This window comes from Pleurodeles waltl, chromosome 4_1 (genome assembly GCF_031143425.1).
Source record: "Pleurodeles waltl isolate 20211129_DDA chromosome 4_1, aPleWal1.hap1.20221129, whole genome shotgun sequence".
Lineage (NCBI taxonomy): Eukaryota > Metazoa > Chordata > Amphibia > Caudata > Salamandridae > Pleurodeles > Pleurodeles waltl.
In genome coordinates, this window is record NC_090442.1 from 739431534 (window position 1) to 739444833 (window position 13300).

At 45.1% G+C, this 13300-nt stretch overlaps 1 protein-coding gene across 5 annotated transcripts in view; it reads right to left on the reverse strand.

The window, feature by feature from the left end:
- NRF1 (nuclear respiratory factor 1) overlaps positions 1 to 13300 on the reverse strand; it is a 667443-nt gene that overhangs the window by 293137 nt on the left and 361006 nt on the right. For 4 of the 5 annotated variants that reach the window (XM_069229342.1, XM_069229339.1, XM_069229340.1 and 1 more), the window contains exon 8: positions 2020 to 2121. The exons of the other annotated variant lie outside the window; for it this stretch is intronic. In XM_069229342.1, coding sequence (XP_069085443.1) covers positions 2020 to 2121 — 102 coding nt within the window. The remainder of the gene's footprint in view (positions 1 to 2019; positions 2122 to 13300) is intronic. 5 annotated transcript variants of the gene reach the window in all.

Here is a 13300-nt window from a genome sequence, read left to right on the forward strand (position 1 = left end):
AGCAACATGTCTGGGGTGTGGCAGGCTGGCAGGAACTGGTCAGCCTACACTAGAAGTCCGGTAGGTATTCACGGGGCATCTCTAAGATGCCCCCTGGGTGTGTTGTAATAAATTACACACTGGCACCAGTGTGCATTTATTGTGCTGAGAAGTTTGATACCAAACTTCCCAGTTTTCAGTGTAGCCATTATGGAACTGTGGAGTTCGTGTTTGACAAACTACCAGACCAGTCTTAAGGCTACCCTGCACTTACAATGTCTAAGGTTTTGCTTAGACACTGTAGGGGCATAGTGCTCATGCACATATACCCTCACCTGTGGTTTAGTGCACCACCCTGCCTTACGGCTGTAAGGCCTGCTGAATGGGTGACTTACCCATGCCACAGGCAGTGTGAGGTTGGCATGGCACTCTGAGGGGAGTGCCATGTCGACTTAGTCATTTTCTCCCCACCAGCACACACAAGCTGTGAGGCAGTGTGCATGTGCTGAGTGAGGGGTCCCCAGGGTGGCATAAGGCATGCTGCAGCCCTTAAGAGACCTTCCCTGGCATCAGGGCCCTTGGTATCAGGGGTACCAGTTACAAGGGACTTACCTGAGTGCCAGGGTTGTGCCAATTGTGGGCCAAAGGTACAGTTTAGGGAAAGAACACTGGTGCTGGGGCCTGGTTAGCAGGGTCCCAGCGCACTTTCAAATCATAACTTAGCATCAGCAAAGGTAAAAAGTCAGGGGGTAACCATGACATGGAGGCATTTCCTCACAGTTCAGTTCTGAATATTTGCTTCAAAAAGGGAATGTTTTCGGCTCAGAAGGAGCTTTCAGTGCCAAGGGTTTTGATGTAGAGTTTACTGGCTCCAACACTTTTGGCTTCAGTGCCAAGCGGGAGTGGTGTATCAGCACGTGCGCTTTCGTCTATTATGTTCGGCATGACTCTGATGGTGTAGGTGTCGACACAGGAACATCAGTCTTCTGCTGTGTTTTCTGCGCGGAGGCAGGGCTGGGGTGTGTCAGGCACAGCTATTTGGTGCAGACAATGGCCCAAAGGGAGTGGCGGACGAACAGAAGTCTTCGGTCGGTCCTGGGCAGGTATATGGCCCTTAGAAATGGCTTACTGGGGCTGGTATGTGGGAAGGGGGTCCTGTACTTACAGGTTGTCCCTGTGTGAGGTTGTACATCTTGCACTTGGACTCCAATTTGTCCTCGTGGGAGAAGGTGCCTTCATCTGCTGCCGACCCTGAACGTAACCCTCCTCTTGAAGTTCCTCCGATCCAAAAATGGCCGGTGTCGTAAGTGCTGCGTCGGGACATCAAGTTGAACTCGTTGCTCTCTCAGTGTCTCCTTGGACCAGAAGGATTTGCAATATTTGCAGGTGACTTCTTAATGGTCAGGGAAAGACACAAGTTACATACCTGAGATTGGTTGGAGTGTAGAAACTTGGTGTGGCAATGAGCGCAGAACCGAAAGGGCTTCTGTTCCATCACCAAACAGGCATTGGGTGGACATTATTGAATGGAAGTGTCGCCCCCAAAGGGCAGAGGCCTAAGAGGTGGCACTGTCAAGCAGTCGCCCCAACAAGACAGACTTTGGTGAACTACCGGAGAAGGATCGAGTACTAACTGCGATCGAAAACTGCACCGACATTATGCCTAAACTAGGAGAGACGCAGCAGAGGAGCGCACATTCAAACCAGATGGCAGAGGAAAACAACTTAAAGGAATTGATGCCTATGGGCAGAACTAGTAAACTAGATGGTGGGATTATGCAAAGCATGTGTATCTACAGGCACACTTGCTTTGAACGTGCCAGTTCCAATAGGGCTCACAAGGACAAATCTGCAGACAAATCAATCCCCTAACATCACTTCCCAGAGATGAAGCAGGGCAGGATGGAGCTATCTCAACTGTTTCTTTGTACAAAGAATTCATCTTCTAAGTAATCAGTCCCTGGTGTTGGAGACCACCAACCAGATTAAATAGAGTGCCAAATAAACAATAAATGTGCCGGTGCTGTGATACTAGCTTACCTCTCCGTCTGTAACAGTAGAATAATTAACTTGTGCAACAGTGACTGTGGTAGGTAGCTCAGAGGCATCAGCAAGTGTGGCAACTGTAGCCCCTGTGCCAACCTAAAACAAAAGACGAAAACAAAGTACGTAAATAGATTAGAGCATGCACACATTGTACATTGTAGTCAAGTAACCAGCCAATACACTGTTTGGATTCCTTTTTGCAGATAGTACAAAAACCTAATGATTGAGACTGTTGTACTCTTAAGACCTTCATCACTCCACTCTTTTTTCTTTACAAGCATCTAGCTCTCCAGCTGGCACGAAAATGGTCCAAATGCCTTGGCCCGTCAATAGAACATCAAAGTGGATTTGCACGTTCTCCTGCTGTAAGCCCTTTTGTTCATACACGGAATCATTCAGCTCCCCCTTCAGTTTTGGCCCTGCAGCTACTGGATAGACTTATATTAAGACAGAATAAGGGGAAAGTGGATGGGCTGTAGGAAGAAAAGGGAGGTTAACAAGATGTGCAAAATTTGCTAATGATCAAAAAAAAATTTTAAAAACATACTTCCTAAAGTAAACCAAGGCCCTTTCTAGCTTGCCTCCAAGGCAAAATTATTTGTAAAAAGTGAGGGGTGCTCAATGTCATGACGTGAATCAGAACTTGCCTTGGAGAGGTCCATGTGGTCTTAAAGCGAAGCACGCGGCTGCTACTTAAGAGACATACTGTATGTATTCATGTCACGCAGGAATTGTAGAACAGGATACTTCTCTTCAGGAACAGTTTTTCTGGCAGATGTTCTATTTAACCAAAGCTTCCTCACCTTTAGAATAATCCCAAAGTGGCAGACTTGATCTGCAATTGCTACCGCACCTGGGCACATATGGCACTGGACTCCACAACAACCTGCGCTGCATCAGAAGTGACCGAGTGGACCAACATATAGGTACCACCCCCCACATGGTGGCGTCAGTTTCCATCTTTGTCCTCTCATATGCTTTTGAACTCTGATCAATCGTGACAAGTCAAAGGTGACAATGTGCTGAAAAATAACTAGGGACCTTTTTAAATTGTACAGTGGTTCATTCCACAGAACAGGGGGGATGGGAAGGCTTAAGGAATGCCCTGTTAGAATGCCCACCACAGAGAAGGGCCGAAGGCAAGTAACTTGTCCTTTCGATGGACACTTCTAATTGCAGATTCCTCAGCTCTGAAACAGATGCCCAAGCATGCCTCCCAAAAGGTAAAGCGTCTGAGGAGTGGACTCAATCCAAAAGGTCCTGCAAAACTGAGCACCAGAATAGGTACAAGTGCTTGGTGATAGTGTGCACAGGTGACCATGTTGAGGCCTGACAGATATCCAAGGCAGGAACACTCCTGGCCAACACTGTTGTAGCAGCCTTTGTCCTTGTGTAATGGGACCGCAGACCCACAGAGTTTAGTCAGAGAAGAAATAAGTTACTTACCTGTAACTCTAGTTCTCCAGTATTGGAAGCTTTCATAGATTCACATGCTTGAATACTTCCCTGTCGTCGAGATGGAAGTCCCCGGTGGAATGTACAACAGAGGCCTAAACTGTGGATCTATATTACATGACTTAGGCCTTAGTTTTACAACCTATCACAGTCATTTTGTAAAATAGACCCAAACTTAAAATGAACTAATCACATTGCCCCATAGAACCTCCTGTGAGGAGCTGCCTTCCCTCAGATTTTCCAAGCATAAGTGCTGTAATAATAAAGAACACTGAGGAGAGTAGAAGGTCAGCTCATCAGGGGAGGCAGTTGAGCCACATGTGAATCTATGAAAGCTTCCAATACTAGAGAACTACAGTTACAGGTAAGTAACTTAATTCTTACTCCAGTATTGGAACTTTCACAGACTCACATGCCTGACTAAGAATAGCAAGCAGTGACTAACACCTTTTATGTATTCATAAGAGCACGCTCTCCCATGTAAAAGATAGCATCTGCACTTAGATAACTGTATGTAATAGAAATATCAATATTTTAAGATACCAATAGATAAATCCATATGTATATGTTATACGTTACTATTAAACAGAAAATGTGTGTTAAATAGCAGAAGCAGCTGGCCGGAAAAGAGAAACAGCTCACCTTCATCAGAACAAATGCCTAAGGACTGCTTGACCAACGCTGCATCTTGCGGCGTCTCACAAAGCTTTATTGTTTGGATGCTGAAAGCATGCGTCGTTCTCCACATCGCCGCTCGGCAGTTGTCAGGTAGGAACATGCCCAAGAACAGTGCACAAGACGTGGAAACTGCCCTAGTTGAGTGTGCACGCACTCTGACGTACAGAGGCCGACCAGCCTTTTCATGGCAGAAGGCTATTGTGTTCAAGATCCATTTGGAATGGTTTGCTAAGCGACAGGATGCCCTTTTCTGGGTGCACTGAAGGCTATGAAGAGTTGGTTCGATTTCCTGATTGACCTCGTTTTTTGTAAGTAGAATTTGAGACATCTTTTCAATTTGAGAGAATGGAGCGGTCTTTCTGCTTCAGTTTGAGGTTGTGTCATAAATCCCTGACCATGCTATTGAAAAGGCATTTCCCCACGACCCTAGTTGGTGATGCAAACTTGCATAAAAATCGGCATTTTGCGTTCTGGGACGTCACAAACAGGTCCAGATTTGGCTTCCCCCATTTTAGGAATATTGCATCTAGCATCTTCTGATCCAATTCCCATTTATGGGAAGATGTACTCAGTCTGCTTAGCAACTCTGCAGTGGTGTTGTGTACTCCTGGGAGGTGATCTGCCTTTATGTGCACTGAATGCTGAATGCACCAGGCCCAAATGGTCTGCGCTTCCTTGGACAGCAGATGTGACCGAGCCCCTCCCCTTGCTTGTTGGTGTAGTGCATGGTGGTGGTATCGTCCGTTCGGAAAAGCACTGATGAGCCTTGGATTCTTGGAAGGAAAGCCTGCAGCGCCAGGTACACTGCTCTGAGCTCGAGGAGGTTGATTTGAAGAGTAGCATGAGAAGGGGGCCACTTGCCACTCACCTGGAGGTCTTGTAGACATACACCCCCATCCCTCCATCGAAGCAAAGCTCCTGTTATAGTGAGCGGAGGGACCAGAGTTAAGAATTCTAGGCCTCTGGAAATGTTCCCAGGTGTTATCCACCAATCGAGTGAAGTTGACATCTGTGTTGTTACCTGTGTCCTCGAAGGTGCCTTGTGTCTGCTTCCGTTGCCTGTCGAGCTCCTTCTGGAGTGGGGGCATACGAAGGCGACAGTGACACGAGGAAATCATCCTCAGTAATGACTTGAAGCGTTGAACTAAAAGAAACTTTCTTGGCTGAACTGCTCCTGCTAGCTCGATGAGCTTGAGTTGTCTTTCCACTGCTGGATAAGCTTTTGTTTGGATCGTATCCAGCATGGTGCCCAGGAAAACTATTCTCATGGTTGGCTGAAGCTGGGACTCTTCTTGATTGAGAGTGAGGCCTAATTGACTGAAAAGGGGTAAGGTTGCCTTGAGAGAATGGCATAGTGACTGGATGTTGGAGGCATTCACTAACCAGTAGTCCAGGTATGGAAATATTTGCAGTCTCTGGTGCAGTAGATATGCTTTGTAAAAATTTGGGGTGCAGACTTGAGCCCGAAAGGGAGCACCTTGAATTGAAAGTGCCAGCCGGCTACCATAAATCTCAGGAACTTCCGGTGTTTCGGGTGAATGAGTATGTGGAAGTAGGCATCCTGCAAGTCTAAGGAAGCCATGTAATATCTGTTGAGAAACTGCAAGACGTCCTTCAATGTCACCATGCGGAAGGACTGCTTCTTCAGATATTTGTTCAACTCCCTCAGATCCCGGATGGGTCTCAATAGACAAGATTTTTTTCCGATTAGGAAGAAGCGAGAATAGAAACCTTTCCCCTTTTGCGAATGGGGTATGAATTCTATCGTTCTTTTGGATTACATGACCTCGATTTCCAGAAGAAGATGGAGAGCTGTTGATGTACTTGGGCAGGAGGTGACCACAGGCGCATACATGTAAGTTCTAGCAGATGAACATAATTTATTAAGTCTAGGGCCCACTTGTCGTTCATTATCCAACGCCAACGCTGAAGGTGGTGTTTTAGAGAGGAAGGAGAGGTAGCCGGCCATTGGAGGAGGTTATTGTCTGTGGGAGGGATATTTGGTTTGCCTCCCTGACTTTCCTCTGTGAGGAGGCCTGCTATATGCCACTGCCGGCGGTTGTCTTTTATAATATTGGGGTCTGGAAGACTGGAAGAAAGAGGAATAAGCTGGGTACCTGTATGGTTAGTAACCTCCACGAAAGGATGACTGCACTCTACCTCTGGCACCTTGAAAGGGTGTGTGCTTATATTGCAGGGAGCCTAATGATCTGGCAGTATCTGTGTCTGCCTTGATTGCCTGGAGAGAGTCATCAACTTGGTTGCCAAAAAGCGCTTCTCCATCGTAAGGAAGGTCCAGAATCTTAGTTTGGACTTCAGGCTGAAAGTTGGTGGCCCTAAGCCATCCCTGGCGCCTTAATACTGCCAATCCGTCCAGAAGCCGGAAAACCCACAGCAGCAATGTCTAACGCACAATCTATTACTTCTGAAGATGTGCGCTGTCCCTCTACTAGAACCTTCCTCGCTTCAGCCTTGCTAGAGTCCGGAAGGCCATCTAACGACCGAGCGATGTCCAACCATAGCTGCCTATCATACCTTCTAGAAGCGCCAAGGAGTTTGCAGCATGCACCACAATGGCAGACATGGAGAACCTTTTTCTGATGTAATCAGGGCACCTACCATCCATTTCCGGAAGCGCAGTTAGAGTTGCGGAAGGGTTCTTCAAACATGGTTGTGCCGCTTGGGAAATCATTGAATCTGGCTTTGGATGCCCCGCAAGGCAAGCAGGAGCATCATCTGTTGCCTTGTATTTTTTATCCAGCTGCGGAAAGACCGCCGGCACCGGAGCAGAGTTATGCATTATTTTCAAACCCTGATTCCACACATGATCTATAATAGTTTTGGATATCCTTTTGAGAGGAGTATGTTCTGACGACTGATAAAGAGGTAATGAAGATGGTACTTGTCTTTTTGTAGGTATCATCTTGACTGTCGACCATAGGAATCCCGTTGTTGCGAAAGTAGCCACTGGAAGCGTCGACGGTGTCATTAACGACAAAATTACCACCCACGCGGGTGTCATCGACTGAGGCGTCGTCAGAAGCACCGTCGACGGACTGTCAATGTGAGATCAACCATCGACGTAAGATCAACAGTTGACGGGAGTGGCGTCGACGAGTAAAGTCCCGGTGACGAGATGGGTAGCCCCGTTGACAAAGATGAAAGCGTCGTCGACTAGGATCCTGAGGCCGTCGCCAACATTGAAATAGTGACTATAGAAGGTGTCACTGACGATACAGTCGTCGACGAGAGCACCATCGACGATGGTGCTACCGACAGTGCAGAACTGGACTTCTTGAATTTATGTTTGATCTTCAGAGGAGGCGTAGATGGCTCAGAAATAGTCTTTTTGAAGGACTTTTTGAGGGAATCTGACCCTTTCTGGATGCCAGTTTGCTTCTTGTCTGCAGGGCTGTGGATTTTTGAAGAGCCCTCAGATGACTTCTGTGAAATCTTCTTTGGTGGCTCGAGTATCTGAGCCCTCCTGCTTTCTTTTGACAGGCGTTTTAGAAACCGAGATAGAGGAAGAGGCACTGTCCAAGACAAGGGGGGGGAGTGGCCAGCCTTATCTTTATGAAGCCACAAAGGCAGACAACCCTCCATCTCTTTCAAAGTCTTTGTAGAAAACTTTCTACATATTTTGCATTCCTTGGTCTTATGACTTGGGTATAAGCAGTAAATGCAATCCTCAAGTGGATCATCCACATATAACGTTTTCTTCAGACTGGAGGCACAGAATCTAACAAGGCCCTTTCCTGGTGTCTCTGACATGGCAGCCAGTTTGAAGCACCAAAGAAAAAAAAGAAACTTCAAATTTTTAGGAATAAGCTTCTGAGAGAGAAAATCTTGAGCAGAGCACAAAGGAGACGTGCGGTTCAAAATCTGAGGGAAGGCAGCTCCTCGCTGGAGGTTCTAGGGGTGTGGCAATGTGATTGGTTCATTTTAAGTTTGGGTCTATTTTACAAAATGACTGATAGGTTGTTAAACTAAGGCCTAAGGCATGTAATGTAGATATACCATTTAGGCCTATGTTGTACATTCCACCGGGGATGTATTCAAGCATGTGAATCTATGAAAGTTCCAATACTGGAGTAATCCACCCTGACTTAGTTCTTCTGTCTCACCTTTCCCGTCTTGGCATCAGCAAACCCCACGAACAGCTGATCACCTACACCAGCCGTCTTAGCCTCCTAATTCTGAGGACCCCCACAGAATCACTACTGGAATAAAGGGACTGGCACGGTGTCACTGCTGGAAGCCGGGGACCCGGGCATAAGCAATTTCTACTATTTGAACCTCAAAACAAGACAGAAACAAGTACACATCAAAAACACAGATTAAATATTTTATATAATTCATAAACCAATATAGAAACATCGAAATTTTATTTTTAAGATGAAGTTTGGAAATTTTCTAAATTTGTTTTTTTTAATTCTAGACTCTGATATCACAGTCATTTTTGCTCCTCATATATGCTTTATTTTTGTCTGTGCATCAACTGCGGCACCCGTTGTCCATACCATATTTGGTTTGTTGTCCTTGTGCTGCTCTCACAAAACAAGCTAATGATACCAACTTCCATTTTAACCTACACTTTCAAATTTCTTAATATTTAAAGAATGTTTTAGATTTTTCAATTTTATGACTTTATATATAAAAATTAATATGCTGTTCAATTTTCTAAAGAGTAGCAGACCGCCTCCCTCCCTCCCTCCCTCCAGTAGGCGTTGCAATACACAGTACTCCCTTTGTGCTCTCAATAAAAAAATCTGGGCTCTCCTAGGATCATGCAGGTGGATACTGGAAAGAAATGGAGAGAAAAACACATTAAGAGACCAGGACTGACCCACATTGAAGAGTGATACAACTTTAGGCAGAAAAGCTACCAAAGTCCTCAACACCAGTTTGTCAGGAAAGAAGGTGATGTACAGAGGCTACAACAAGAAGATCCCTGACGTGGTACCCAGAAATGATCGCAATAAGAAACAACGGGTTTTTTATTAGTAGTCATAGAAAACAACTATTTATAGGATCAAATGGTGTACACCGCAGAAAAATAAGGACCAAGTTAAGGTCCCACAGAGGTATGCATTAAGGGCTTTCAGAAAACATGTGCATCAAACATTTAAGGGACCCCATTAACCGGTAATTTGAGAACGGAAGGGTGGAGAGGCAAACACAGAAATGGCAGTCATAAAACCTTTAACAGTGCCCATTTCAAATCATTGCTGTCCCTACACCAGGTCGTAAACTTTTCCCAGCGTCCCAGATAGACCAATTTGGCTGAGAGATGTCTGGCCACTAGGATGACATCCACCACTTCTGATGATTAATCAAAACGGAGTTGTTGCTGCTTAAGCTACAGGCATGGAAGTCCTATATTAGTCACTCTAGTACATGACCATGTCCTGTTGCTGAGACAGGAGTTCCTCTGGAATTAGTGGACTGACCAGAGGTCGAGTGCTGGGGCTCAAGAAATTGGGGTACCAAACTCTCCACGTTCAATACAGGGCTATCAAGAAAACTTGAGACCTGTCCATCCTGACCTTCCTCAGAACCAGAAGTCGCAAAGGTTACAGTGGAAATGCACAGAGAGGGTGTGTGTTCCACAACAGGTGGAACGAGTCTCCTAGAGATACCAATGTTGAAAACTCCAGCATGCATTAGTCTTGACACTACCCATTCTCAGCAATGGTGAAAAGATCCAGCCAGAGAGAAATCCACAGATCAAAGACATCCTGTGCCACCTCGGGATAAAGACTCCATTGATAGTCCACCAGCCAGCATCTGCTTCTGTAATTGCGCCCATTGGCATGCCACCATGAAGAATCTTTGTTGATCCAGCCACCTTCAAAGGTGTAGTGCCTCCTGGCACAAGATCCAGGACACAGCACTGCCCTGGTTGTTGCTGTACCACATGGAGATTGTATTGTCTGGAAGGACCTGCAGCAGTCTTCCCCTGATGGTCATTTGGATGGGTTTCAGGGCCAGCTGGATGGCACAAAGTCCTAGCAGGTCAATGTGGAACGAGCACTGCATTGGGGAGTGCAGACCCCTAATCTCTTCTTCCAGATGATCTCTCCAACCCAGAGATGATTCATACATCACACCAGAGAATTCTGAGTTCGATAGAGAGAATGACGTGCCACAAGGTAGACTAGTGTCCATCTGCCACCCCTGATGTTTCCAGGCTATGTCCTCCCAGATGGTGTTCAAACTGCCCTCGGTGCTGTCCCCAATGGAAAAGGAGATACCACTACAAGCTGCATATGAAAGTTATGGCATAAGGCACCAGGAGAAAGCATGAGACTAGAAGGAAGCCCCCAGTCTCTTAATCCTTCTCACTGACACTTATGAATGAGTCTGAAACATCAGAATAATATCCTGAATGTCCAAGACACTCTGTGGCAGTGGAACGGCCTGAACGTCACCATGGCAGGACAGTCCCTATGAATGGGCCATGTGTTAGGCATATAAGTCAGATGGGGTTTTGGCTGGCTAATGGAAAACCTAAGGGATGACAGAAGAGGGACAGAGTCTGAGGTGGTCTGTGACCAAGTACAGCAAGCCTGTCTTGAGCAGCCAGTCGCTAAGGGACAGGAAAATATGAATCCCTGCCCTTGAAGACAGACTGCAACTGCCATCACCTTAAATACCCAAGGGGTTGGTGCAAATTGAAGTGACATGCTATGCATAATAACAATGGACTGGGATGCAGCCCAAAGTAATTACCAGTGGAAGAGATAATTTCAAGCTTTGCAGCCATCACTTTTTTGTGTAGTATAACACGAAACAGTTACAACTTTCAGGAGAAGGGCTGCATAAGTCTTCAGCATCATTTGTCCGGAAAGAAGGTGCTGTAGGGTGGCTGGACAACGGAGCCTGAAGCTCGCTTCCAGGATGTGTTGAGATTACTGTCTGGGTCAGGAGACAAAGGAAGCAGCTGTGTAACAGCTCAAAACGAGCACATGTAAGGAACATAAGGACCAAATTAAGGTACAACTGCTGCATCACAAAAGACTTAGAAGGAAACTTGGACAAAACCTCTAACAAAATGCATTACAATAGGTGACTTGAACAAGGATGACTAGTCTGCTAATGCAAAAAGGCCAAACGAGCCAACAGATAAAGTTTAATAATGCTCACTTTAAGTCTTTCTTGGGCTAACAGACATATTTTATAAAAGGATAACTGGCAGCCATGCCTGTATCCACTGTCTTTTTTTTGGGGGGTAGGGGTGGGGGGTGGGAGGGGTGTCAACTGCCGCCACTCAAACTACAAGCATGGAGGTGTCAATGCTCATGCCAAGAAGTTCCAAGTGCTACTCTCTCCTTGCTCAATTTGGAACTGGTAGTTATTGATGTTTTTCAGACAGTTAGGTAGGAGAGGTAGTAGCAGGAAGGTGTACAGGAGTCTCGTGCTCCACTCAATCCCGAATGTGTCAGAGAGTGTTTTTCTTAGAAACTCCAACATGCAACTTGTTGAAAATGCAAGTTCTCCGCTGTGGCGACTATTATTGGAAGATGCCCTGAGCCATCTCCAACTCCAGCAGACTAATGTGGAGGTGGGTCCGGAGACCAGAGTCCCTGATTTCCACCTCTCACAAATGACCTCCCTAAAGAAAATATTACATACATGTAGTCCTAGTTCTGCATCATAGGCATCTTCATTGAAGTCAAACATTGAATAATCTCCACGCAACCTGCGTGGACCCCGGAATATCATCTTTAATTTATTTAAACTTTGAAGAAAATGTAATTTAAGAATGTTCATCATCGAAAATAGCTTTCTATAAAATAGAAGTCGGTAGTCGGTCACCGATATATTACCCTACTGAGTGCTGTGGAACAGTGGTTCTTAACCTTTTGACTCCTGTGGACATCCAATTAATCATTACTGGAGCCAAGGGACCCCCAGTGAATCACTACTAGAATCCGGGGACCCCACTGAGTCATTACTTGATGCAGGATTCCCCAGCATAAGCATTTTTGATGATTCAAACCGTAAAATACAAAAGTACAGAAACAAATATTTAACAAACACACACAATATTTAATAATATATTTGATTCACAAACATATATTTTTTTTAATCAAATTTTTAATGTGGAGGTTACACCTTTTCTAAATTCAAATGAGGCCACTAGTCAGCCATACTACATTCTGTTTGATGCACTTGCACTCGTTCCACTAATCAAAATGAGGACACTAGCTTAATTTTAGCCTCCAATTTTTAATCCCTTCACTTTTATAGAACATTTCGAAATGTTGAAAATTAAATATTGCTTTTTAAAATTATATACCCTTTATTAACCTGTTATCAGTTAATTTAATTTTCTAAGCAGCTGCGTATCCCCGGAGAAGGCTTCAAGGATCCCTAGGGTTCCCCAGACCACAGGTTGGGAAACATTGCCATAGAGAAAATGTTAGAGCTATAACAGCCTTTGTCTGCTCAACAGTGTCATGGGTTTATGGTTGCCTGTATATCAGCAGCATGAGGAGAAAATGCAGCCTGAAAGGCTAACTCTAACAGAGGTTAAAAAAGGCACTTGTACCTTTAAGAATCCCAGAAGCATCCTATCCCACAATGCAATTTACCAGCAGTTTGCCTCAGAGTCAGCTCTGACATCTAGGGAAGAGGGAGGGTAATTTACAATTTCAATGAAGATACCTACTTTGCAGAACTAGGACTACAGGTATGAACATTTTCATTCTGCATCCTAGGATCTTTATTGATAGACAAACGCTGAATAGAAAAGCAAACTGAAGAAAAGAACCCATACCGTGGCTGTCAGGTGTATGTATGCAGTAAAACGTACGTGTGCTAGATGTAGTAATCCACATACACTGAATTAATGCAACAAGCAGAAAACATTTTGAACTATTTAAACAGATTCCTCAACCTTTTTTACCCGAACTTTGTTTCGGCTTGAGTGTCTGTTTCTAAACAAGAGTGTCAGGTAAAGGTGTATATAGATCTCCAAGAGGCTGCCTTACAGATATCCAAGATTGGAACCTATCTGAACCAAGCTGCGGTTGCTACCTTCCCTCTAGTAGAGTGAGGTTAAATTTGCCTGGCAAAGGTATATTAGCAATCTGGTAGCACAAAGGAATACAAGAATCTATCCATCTTGCTAGATGTT